Genomic DNA, 12,093 nt, shown 5'->3' on the forward strand with positions numbered 1-12,093 from the left:
TGCTTGACCCTGCACACGTTGGCAAACCCTATCTGCCTTCCTTCTCCAACCCTGCAGGCCCTGGGATGCCTGGGAACAAAGGAAGGGCTCAAGAGCCCAGTGCTACGTTCTTGGCAGCTCTCGCATCTTCCTCTCCTGCTGCTGACAGCCACCCAAGTGGCTGAGCCTAAGTGCTCAGATCTTGACCATACTTGGGCACAAACCCAGCTCCTAGCTGACCTGTCATCACCTCTCGCCTACAGTTTACAAAACTTTCCTGCCCTAGTCAAAGAAAAAGACTTCCTCAGCCCTGATCTTTGAGATTGGTGATCCCACTCCCAGAAGCAGTGCCTGCTAAACTTGCCTTTATCTGCTTTAATCTGGTGTAACTTGGCCAAAATCTGCATCACCCAGAGAAGGAAAAAGCCTATTACTCATGTTCTCAGTGCCTTCATTGTTAATTCCTTTAACCTTGTCAGATCCTACTTGTGTTTCAAATACCACTTTTTAAGCAATTACTGCCATGAACATTTGAAGGGGTTCATGATGGTATGTCATTTCAAACGTTCAAGTTTAGCATGCTCATTATTTCTAACTGAAGTCACATATTTCCACCCAGTCTTTTTTTTTCTCCTACCTTTAGTAAGCCAAAGAAATTCTTTTGGGAGGAGTGTTCTATATGTATTAAACCTGAGAAACAGCCTTGATCACAAGAGATGGGTAATTGGAGTCTAAGTAAACCCGAATATAAAGAAAATCTGAAGTAACCTTGATCTTCCACTCTTTCCTAGTCCCTCCCTTGTCTCTTGGTAACGTTTCTGGTGTTTCTGTTTTCAAAGTCCAGATACTCTTTTTGTCCTGTTGATCCCACCACATACATGTGTTGTACTTTGTCTTTTGTCGTTGACCTCCACTCTCTGTGCGAATCTCCATGTACGTGGAAAATGAATAAAACATTTATGCTTTTCTTTTGTTAATTAGCTCTTACACTAATTGGGTTCCTGGAGGCAGTCAGAGAGCCCACGTAAGAATGAAAAGGAGTAGGGGCTGGTGCTCAGTTTTTCTCCTACATCTGTCCTTCCAGCCTTGATTCCTTAGTGTTTAGGCGTTAAATGACTCTCTCTTGGCACCAAAACCATTTTCCCATCATCACATTCTTCTTATTCTTGTTCTCCTTGGCCCAGACCTAGTTTTAAACCCAACTTGTCTTTTGCTATTCTTTCTAGCATGTGCTAGTGCTTTTTCAGGCAGTGTTACAGATAAAGAATATGAAAATGTTTTCAGTGGTATGTGATATAATTTATTACATGTAAATGTTATAGTCTCTGATTTTTTCCAGCTTCTGTAATATTTTAAGAAAATTAGATAACAGTTTTTAAAAAAGCATCTATTAAAAAAACTTGCCCTTCAAAAGTATTTTTGGTAGCTTTTCAGTTGGAGCAGAGAAGAATGGATAGGTCCCAATTAGCTTCTCAGCTCACAAGTGAATGGTTTGCCTCTGTGAACATCTTTAGTGACAGTGCACTTGGATGTGAAGGTGATGCAGACGAGTGCTCAGGAAAGGACTCTATGCACTGCCCCTACACACACACACACACACACACACACACACACACACACACACACACACACACGTATACATGCACATGCATACACACACTCAGGCTCGTACACACATACACACACATAGGCTCACATTCTCTTTCTCTCTCTTTCTCCCCTTCCCTCTCCCCAGCTAAGGCATGCCTAACACTTCTTACTTGTCAACGGTAGGAATTATATTTGAGAAATGATTCATTCTCTCTAGAGTCTAGGACTTAGTAGCTGGGTATAGCCATGGAAATCTGACTGGAATTAGAAAGGTCTGTCTGTAGTCTTTGCTTCTGCCCATACACTAATGGGATTTTTTCCTAATTACAAAAGTGAGCACAATTTTATTTATCTAAAAATAATAGTTAATACTGATTGGATTAGTGTTTAAACTGATTTTCAGATATGTATACCCATTCATAATAGCATAAATTATAAAACTGTGACATAACCCACACCATTTATTTTGATGGCTCTGTAAGTTATATTTTATTTTATTTTATTTTATTTTATTTTTTTGGTAGTCATTTATCTTTTCTCTCCTATTCATACAGAATCATTGGGTAAATTTTATATTGATTTTATTTGTGCTAAAGCATTCTTGGTTTCAATATATTTTATTTACTAAACAGTTTGTTTCCCGTGTAAATTGGACTGTTTTTATATAGGCACTTCACTATCTTTATCACTGACGCTCAGTTTTCCCTTTCTTTGTCTCTCTCTCCCTTCCTACCCACCCACCTTTCTTTATCTTCCTTTTTTCTTTCTTCTCTTTGTCTTTTATGTGTTCTCCCAGATATTGTTTGATCTCTACTCCATGTTGTGCTTTCTTTCCTTTATTCTGTTTCTGAAATGAAGTTGATAATTTGATGAACTGTTGGAATTTACTGTTGAAGAAAGAAAAGACCCACATATTTCATTTTCCTTGATTCAAAGCATATATACTCGAAGTTCAAATTCAAGCATCAACCCTCTTCTAAGCATCCTTCTTGGGTTGTCCATATGCCTTTAAATTGCCTGGACAAAAGGCTACACATTTTAGACTTGCAGCACGATGATGCTACATGGGAATGTATGTAGAGCTTTAAGCTGAACATTAAACTGCATCGGTTAGAATGGTGAACATTGGCTGATGTCTGGATTTAGATGCTTTTAAATTGTACTGATATTAGTATTTCATGTTTCGAGATACTGACTGCGCTAATTACAAGAGTGTATCTGAAAGTATTTGAACTTAAATGCTGAAGGAATAATTTTCATAAGTAAAATACTGCTATAAAAACTGCAATACTGGTCCAATCATTCAGAACCCCAGAGTGCCACTGGGGAATAAAATGTCTTTAGCCATTATTTCATGAGACATTTGTAACCTTGCAACTTGTTGTAGATGAAGTATATGACATTATTACTAATACTTGTTTCATGTTCAGAAGATATAGTTTATATGTGTTTTTGAATGCTGTACTTAGTAACTATTTTCATGGAATTTTATGAGTGAGCAATTGTTTACTCTCTGGATTCCCAAGATGCCCTCGTCATTTTTCTCATTTTGGTTTGGGAGCATTTCGGCATCCAGAAAGGCTGCACACACATGCAACTGTAAGAGCCAAATAAAAACGAACAACTCCCAAACATTTTTTTGGAAAGAAAGTTCAGCAGTCTTTTTCAGTGTGAAGGTGGAGTGGGAAGGTGATCTTAGTGGGAACTGGGAGGGAGAGTCAAACCTTAAGGATACGAAGTACATACATAATATATCCCTGTGTTAGCATTGTTGGCGGGAAATCTGATAGAGCTCTTTTCCTTCTGATTCCACAGTATCAAGTCATGGGTGGATAAAATGCAAGAAGACCTGGTGACACTTGCAAAAACAGCCAGTGGCGTGACTCAGCTTGCCGATGTGAGTACTTCCAGCCATGGACTCTGTTAATCTGCTCCTTAGCTTGAGTGCTGCTATGCCTTTTAGGACACTAGCTTTACCTTACAGACACTATATGATTTCCCATGCACTTAACATAGCAAAGACTTGTGGTAGCCCCTGCATACTGCTGGCCAATGGAAACCACAATGGCATGGCTAACAATGAAACTGTTAGCTCTCCACCCAGATTGCGATTTAGATGCCATGCACTTTTTTTTTAAACTCTGCTTCCAGTTTCCAGGATGTATTTTAGAATATCCCCATAATGGTTTCCTCAGTGTGAATACTTGTTCAAACTTTGAGGATAGATTTTATGCTAACAGTATTTGAAAAGTGTTTCTAAAGGTTGTTCCTGCTTACTAAGAAAGTAATATAAAATTTGGAACTTTATCTTGTTTTCCTAGTCAAACAATGATGCCTTTGTGTTTTACCCTGTGAAATGATATAAAAAGAGATTTCTGGTTGGGAATATAGATTGAAAATTGTCACATTTGAGGATAATTATTTTATTATTTTAATTTTGCTTTAATGTACATTAAAATTAAGTTAGGACCCAATTGTAAACATTAATTTTTTAATAATTCATACATACCTATACATGAAAGTAACTTTTGTGTCATTTTTTACTCCACCCGTGTCTTACCTGCAGCAAGTCGTATGAGGTCATGTAGGGAATTTTACTCTGGACGTCAAGGGAAATGCTCAAAAAGTTTTGGAGTTTGTGGCATTTTGCAAATTAAATTTCCCAATTAGGAATGTTCTGTGTGCATAGACTCTTCTTTGGGAGAACCTGGAATATATAGTTAACTTACATATTAGAAATTCCCAAAGAAAACCATTTGAGTAAATACTTCAAACATTATCTTAGAATGTCTTCAGGAGACAGATACAGATATTAAACCACGAATGTATGTAACATCCCTTGGTTATGTTCTATATCCCTAACTTGAAAATCCAAACCTGAACAATTTTCAGCTCTGAACTTTTTGCAGTATGGGGGTGACGCCCGTGTGTGACAGAGGGCAGTTCCAGCACATGATGCTGGTCACACTGTTTGACAACCCTTGAGGGATAAAAGAAATGTATCAACTGTAAACGAATTTCAGTTTACACTTCTATCCCATCACCAGGATATGTCATTATGTATATGTAGATAATCATAAATCTGAGGCAACCACTTTCAGTCCTGTGATTCTGAGAAGGTACTTACCCTGTGTCTGCAAGATATCTGGGCATGAATTGAGTTTCTCGTCAGTACTGATGGTCCCTAGTGCTTGGGCACACAGATACAGGGTGCTCTGTAAGCTCTAGTTTTTTGAGTCACTTCAGAAATGTGTGAGTATGTGCCAGTGTATTAGGTAGTATGTGAACCTCTATTTAGGGATAGGATTTGTAGAAGCAGATTTTTCTTTGTTAATTTCTATTGTTATAGATTTAAGTTGACTACAGGGAAAGCTTTCATTCGACCACAGAGACAAATGGCAGATTCTACTGTTAAGTTTTATAACGCTCATTGGCAAGATTAAAAATGAGCCATTGCTGGGGGCCTCCCTTCCTTCACTCCTTCTTTAGCCTCACAGCTTCTCACCTTGCTGACCTCCCTGATGCTACTGCTGCTGTTCCTGTGTGAAACTTTTCATGCTGAATTTGCTCTCTCTTTTTCCTCAAAAATCATCATGAAAGAAAGTCACGCCTGGTCTCTGCTATGCTTTTTTGTATAGGATAGATTGCTTAGATGACTATAGGTGTTGATGGGTTAGTAGGACAACATGGAATAAAGAAGATAAAGTCTAGATAATTATTTGTTTATGAGACACCTGTTATAGTGACAGAGAATTATAAAGAATTACATGATACATAACATTGGAGGATAAGAGAGAGGGAGGGAAGGAGAGGGGAGAGAGCCATTGCTGGAAAAACAACTCAGTATTAAGCACAAGAAGAGATATACGACCCTTCCTGACTCATTTCTTTTTCTAGCAAAAAGGTCATGATGTTTGAAAATGGGGTGGGAGTTGGGGGTTGTTTGTTGATTTGTTAGCTGAGTTTAGTTTTTTTTTTTTTTAACCTCTCATAGGAATTTAGAGTTAAAATTAGCTAAAGAATTCTAAAATTGGGAGTGAACTTTGAGCTGAGATTGAAGGCCTCTTGCTCAGGCTGTTCTCTTGTTTGATTTATGCCGTGCTGGGGATCCCGCGCAAGGCTTTGTGCACACTCACCGGGGTGTGCTAGAGGAAGGGTGGACCCCCCCCCGCCGGAAGTTGAACACATGGTAGAATTTACTGGGTCCCAGGATTGAAAGTCACTGTCGTAGAAAAAGTGCTTCTTCCTACTAAACTAATGTAATTAGCTTTTACTGGCTTCATAGGTACACCAAAGGCCAAGAGCCACTGTAATTAGCTATATTACTAATGTAATTATTTTTGCAATTTTATGAAAATTGCTTTATGGGCTCATGAAATACTAGCCAAGGGAAAACAATAAATATTGTTAAATGAATTCCATACTTTAAATGTTCCTACATTAGTAAATTATTGTTCTATTAAAGGTCAAGCTTAGGGGCTAGGGAAGTACCTTGTAGGTTCAGCACTTGCCTCAGAAGGCTGGAACCACAATTAAGGTCTCCGGCGCTCACAACATGCCAGGCAGCCACAGCAGCCTGCCTTTAATTCAATCTCTGGAAGCAAAGATTGCATTCCTGCCGCAATCTGGCGAGCTAGATTAGTCACGAGAATTCCTCCACTTATTGTTCCCCAGCCTTTATTTAATGCAGTGATTCTCAACTTGTGGGTCATGACCCCTTTAAGGGATTGCATATCAGATATCTTGTATATCAGATATTTACATTACTATTCATAACAGTAGCAAAATTACAGTTATGAAGTAGCAATGAAATGATTTGTCGTTGTGGTCACCACACCACGAGGAACTGTATGAAAGAGTCACGGCAGTAGGATGGTGGAGAGCCACTGACGTAATAGAAAGGGAGTGAGACACAGACATGCAGTGAATTAGGTGCAGGTTATTTGGCTCACACTGCAACGGAAGAAAGTTAGTTATACTCTTCCATTTCATTAAGGAAGTCATAACCAAAATGCTCAACCAAAATTCTACCACAATGAAAGAAGGCAGAGCAAATAGCTCTACCTAAAGATGTGTTCAAGACATGATCACATACCACTGAAACTGTGATTATACAATGTACATGTTACTGCCTATGAAACAGGATTAAAAAAAAAACAAGATTTACAAACAGCATGCGGTTTTTTATTTTGCTTTCACTATGTTGGATGAGATTGAAGCACTCCTCCCCCCCCCCCCTTTTTTTTTTTTTTTTTTTTTTTTTTTGGTTTTTCAAAACAGGGTTTCTCTGTGTAGCTTTGGCTATCCTGGACTCACTTTGTAGACCAGGCTAGCTTAGGACTCACAGAGATCTGCCTGCCTCTGCCTCCCGAGTACTGGGATTACAGGAGTTTGCCACCATGCCGGGCTAACATCTACCCTTAATTTTTTTTAAAAAAATTATAGATTATTGTAAATATCCTCAGTCAGTCCTGAACATCTGCACACATGCATTCTGCCAAAAAAGAATATAGTGAGTGAACTGAACAATGGAAAATGTAATGTTTAATCACTAACAGATTATGATTTCAGGTTGAGGTCTTCATGGGATTCTTGAAAGCGACATCTATAGGTTCATAAAACATTTACCCGCAACTGTTTCTATCATGATGACACTCTGAAAAATCAGCTCATATCCAAATTAGGAGACATGCAAAATTTTCCTAAAAATAAATAAACTAGTAAAAGCTATTGTTTGTCTTTCCTGTGAGATTCATTTCTGGATCTGGAAATGCTGTATTAACAGAGACCAGAATCCTGCCAGTCTGTCAGAACATCTCCGTCATTACATTTGATTGTTCCTACCAGTCTCCCAGAAAAGGAGATGCAACCACCTGTGGGATCTGTTATGTCCTTTGTGACATTTGTCTTTCTACCTCCCCCTTTCTCTTTGGGGACTTCTCCAAGCCTCCTCCTCCTCACTAGAAGAAGGTCTGGGGTTCTTAGCTACATTGGCTCACCAGTTAGGGGAAACTTTGTCAGACTTTTGTTTCAGTAAGAACTCAGGGCTTCTAAAAGGTCGTTCATCCCAAGAAGGGAGTCTAGTCCAGAGACAAGCAGTTCTGCAGGTTGATGGTGACTGGCACCTTCAGGTCTTAGCTAGCTGTTCTCATTGCATTCAAGTACAAAAACAGTTTTGTCTCAATGGCTTGGAAAATAGCTCATTTAGTAAAGTGCTTGCTGTATATGCATGGGGACCCACATTCGGATCGCCTGTACCCATATAAAAAGCCACACATGGCAATACTGTAATCCCAGCCTGGGACTTATCAACCTTTTCCTGTAATTCCCTTGACATACACTGATGCTGTCTCTTGGTTGGTGTACTGAACTTGACTCGTAGGTTCTTTTTCCCTTCCCTCAAGAGACTTTTCTCTGTCCGTCCATATGTTTACTCTCAGTGGTCCTGTGTGGTATAAAGTTGCTTTGTGAATCACTTGTCAAATCATGCCAGATTAACTTGTATCGTCTGCTGCTGAGACGTAGGCTTGCTCTTTTATAATGAAATGAAGCTCAAGTTATCTTCATCATGATAACTCAAAACCTGAACAAAACTACAACGATGGCTGGTTAATTGTAATTTAACCTTTCTGAAGTGAAAAATTAATGTTATGTGGAACGTCTAACTATGCCACACACTTCTTGCAAAATTAGATTATTATGCTGATAATAGTCTTCTTGGGATGGCTGTAGCATTTTATGACATGTTGCTGTTTAGGAGTTTGGTTAAAATTTATATTAATAAATGGTTCCACTTAATATATAGTATATTAGTGATATTTTAAAACATTTTAGTTTCAAGATTATATTAAAAATATGGATTCAGTTTAAACTAAAGAGATTTGAAAGAAGTTTTTACTGAAAAAGAGCTAAAAACTGTAACCTATATTATTTTCACGAGGAAACTTGTTTTTTAAGTGCAACGATGAAAACAAGTCAATACTGTTAAGATCCTGAGTGAGAAAGAATTTTCAGGTGACGTTATCTTTTTGTCAAGACGGTGGCAGGTGGATGCCATGGAAAGATTTGAACTATAAAATACTAAAGCACATTAGTGTGTCACAGGACAGGTCATCTTGTCTTGAGTTCTCCTTTCGCTTTATATTCTTTCTCATAAAAAACAGAGGCCAGTATCACATGGTGTGTGAGGCACTGACATGAGTCTACTGAAACTCTGTCTAGTGCCAAAAAACCAAACCATTTACACCACAATGTCTCTTCCTACATGAAAAAAACTGGATAAATGTCAATGAAGGTGATCACTCAAACGTTTAGGAAAGAGGAAAAATTAAAAATCGAAGATACTTATACCATGTTTTAAATAGTGACAAATTAACATGTTAAAATTATAGAGACACAGATTATTTTAGTGACTGGAAGCTTAATATACTTATGCTATGAATAGTCATCATCCACCACAAACTCTGTGTAATATCTTTGAATCTGAAAAACGTTTTCTTAATTTTTTTTGGAAGATTTTTATAAGCCTCCCCAATATCTCTTATAATGAATAGTATATCATGTGTTTTTAAATCATAAGATTGTGGCTAGTTCTTTAGGTGGGTGGTTGTATAATATTGATTCATTTTATTGACTGAGAGGGCATTCCAATTTTCATTTTATATATAAAATAGCATACCCAGATATTTACACTGGCACTATAGGCTTAAGCTTCCTTAACTTAATATATTTATGTGTTATGAAGCAGCTTTTATTTTATTTCTTCTGTTTGCCAGATTTCTGTTACTAAATGAAATACTCAAAACAATCGACAGAAAAAAGAGACATTTTTTGGTTTTTGTTTTGTTTTGTGTTTTTGTTTCTTTGTTTTTGTTTTTTTAATTCAGTAAAGGTTCTGGTTCATGACTGATTGGCCTCATAGCTTTGGGCCAGTTGCAAGCAAGCATATCATAGTTGTAGAATGTGGCAGAGCAAAAATGCTAGCCTCATGGCCAGGATGCAATCAAAGAAAGAAACAAACAAGAGAGAAGAGAATGTTGGTATTTCCACATTCCCTTTAGAAACATTTTTACCAAAGGTCTAAGGAGCTTCACTAGCTCCACCTCCACAAAAGTTTCTCTACCTCGCAATAATACCTACTACTTTTAACACGTGAGCAGCTGGGAGACAGCCAATATTTACTCATTTAAAAAAAATAACAAGAAGAAAATTTTCTAAAATATCCTTTATATATTTGGAATAATATATACTTATTTCAAAGAAATATATTTACAATCCATGCATTCTTCAAAACACCTAGGGACATGTGTGACACATGAGGTGACTTAGTAAACGTATGTTTGGATCATCTCCAGTGATTGTGGGACCTATTTTACATTCCTTGCTCCAGAAGAAAGATAGACTTTGTAGAGAAATGTACAAGATATTAGTGATACAAGCATCCGTACATTTTCCATCAATTAGCCCTGTTTTTCTTACTGCAGACCTAACAGGCTTGGATTAATTAGAATGATGCTGAGGTTTATCTATTTGCAACGCGAATCAATTAATCTATTCAAGTATTGATGTTCTACGGTCTCATTTTAGTCTGAAATGAATGAGGTTCATGTTGGGTGGAAATCTTCAAGGGTAGCCTGGGTGTTTAAGACAGCGTGCTAAGCCATCCTGTGAAAGCATAAGCCATCCGGTGGTATGTAGGAGGGCAGGGTGAAACCAAGTATTAGATGTTTAAGCCACAAAACTAATGCTTCTGGAATATTCTGAATGAAAATCCACAAGGGCAGTGTTCAAATGACTTCAGAGTTTAAATGAATTGGTTATTTTAAGAGCATGTGGAGATTTAAATCCTTAAAAACATTAATTAGCTAGTAATGTCCTAAAATTTATAGGCATAAGGATGTGCTTCAATGGTTGAGTGCTTTCTTAACATGGGTAACTCCCTGAGATCAGTCATTAGCACTTTCCATGCCCCCAGTGTATAATAAATAAATGTATCTGTAAGGACGTGTGTATCTTCATTGAGAACTGACACCCTCTTTGATAGATGAATGGATCAGAGTTTGCATACAGTTGAAGGAAACATTCATCGCTTAGCATCTATGCTCATTTGGGACCAGGCTTCAGAACCTGTACTGCCTCCGTGGCTTCAGAATAAAAGTAGGTAGAGCTGGTTCTGGTATACGCCTGGATTCACTTTTCACAAGGCAATAAAAAGCTGCCAGGTCCTGGCTTTAAAGATGGTTAAGTCATGCATGTGAGCCCCATCTGCTCAGTGCAGAGGGGACCTCCTCCTCAGATCAGCCCTCCAGCCACAAACACTGCCACTGCTCCCACCCTCCCACTTACAGTTTCTCCTCTCCTGCTGGGAGTGGACAGGTTTTGTGAACCAGGTGCAGCCTGTGATGCCGCCGGAGGGGAAAATCCGTCTGCAGACACCAGCTTAAGCCAGAAATGAGGTTGGGTTTTAATTTTATGCGGTATGTTTACTTTGGCATAGTTTATTTGGTGACTTAAGTAAAAAAGAATAGTCAAACACAGAAAGATACCCGCATCTAATACGATTTAAAGAACAAGGCAATCACAAAGCTATCCACAACTTTAACATCAACGTCAGTGCTTTCAGCTTTTCAACTTCGCTAGCTGTGAACCATCGTAGACGGCCTCTGGTCACTGCTGTGAATCCCAAGGGGGTGGTTGTACCCATTCTCTTTTTACTTCTCCCCAGTCTTCATAAACTTAGGAAGTCAATGTATCCTCATAGCCACAGAAGGGGATTTATGGTCCGTCTCGTATGACCTATCTTCTACCTTGTTCACACATGTCTTCTACGAATGTTTTCCTGCTATATGGTTTTCCTTTCATCCCCTAGGGTGGCTATCCAGCTTTGAAGTTGAGCTTAAGTTCAGAGTGCACATGCGAACTGCTGTGGCACATGCTGTTTTATAATTAGCGGCCTGACCTATTGTGTTTGTAAGCTAGCAGCAGTGTTATAGAAAATTTGCATTTATTTCTGTATGTTTTTCTTGTGTATATCCAAACTCTAAAAGAATCACAATGAAGAAAAAAAAAAAGAGTAGATCCTTCTAATTATTTGCTTTTGGGTTTGAACACAACAGAATGGAATTTGTGATCTAAATAAACAGCTATTGCTTTTATTTTTCCTTTGACATAGATTTATGAAAAATACCAAGAACTATATACTGTGGAGCCAAATAATGCACGGCAGCTGGTGGAAATTGCAGCCCGAGACATTGAGAAACTTCTGAGCAACAGATCCAAAGCTCTGGTGGTGAGTTCACGTTCGGCACAGGGTTTGGGCCCAGAGTCCCTGGCTGAGCTTCTCAGTTTATCAGTTTGGGCCTCCTCTATGAATTATCTTTCCTTGGCTGGGTGTTACTGTTGTTTCTTGCAATGTTTGAGATTTTTATTTGATATACTTTTTTCCTCCTTGGTAATGTGTTCAACTGATGAGTTTATGGAATCAAATAAACTCATAGCTTCCTCTACCCATTGTTTTATTTTTAT

At 38.3% G+C, this 12,093-nt stretch overlaps 1 protein-coding gene across 6 annotated transcripts in view; it reads left to right on the forward strand.

Annotated features, from left to right (window-relative positions):
• The window catches only part of CACNA2D1 (calcium voltage-gated channel auxiliary subunit alpha2delta 1), a 423,580-nt gene that overhangs the window by 77,363 nt on the left and 334,124 nt on the right, over positions 1-12,093 (forward strand). For all 6 annotated transcript variants that reach the window (XM_084784398.1, XM_084784399.1, XM_084784400.1 and 3 more), the window contains exons 2-3: positions 3,385-3,466; positions 11,741-11,857. In XM_084784398.1, coding sequence (XP_084640524.1) covers positions 3,385-3,466; positions 11,741-11,857 — 199 coding nt within the window. The remainder of the gene's footprint in view (positions 1-3,384; positions 3,467-11,740; positions 11,858-12,093) is intronic.

The sequence above is a fragment of the Acomys minous genome, assembly GCF_964271855.1.
Source record: "Acomys minous genome assembly, chromosome: 6".
Taxonomy (NCBI): Eukaryota; Metazoa; Chordata; class Mammalia; order Rodentia; family Muridae; genus Acomys; species Acomys minous.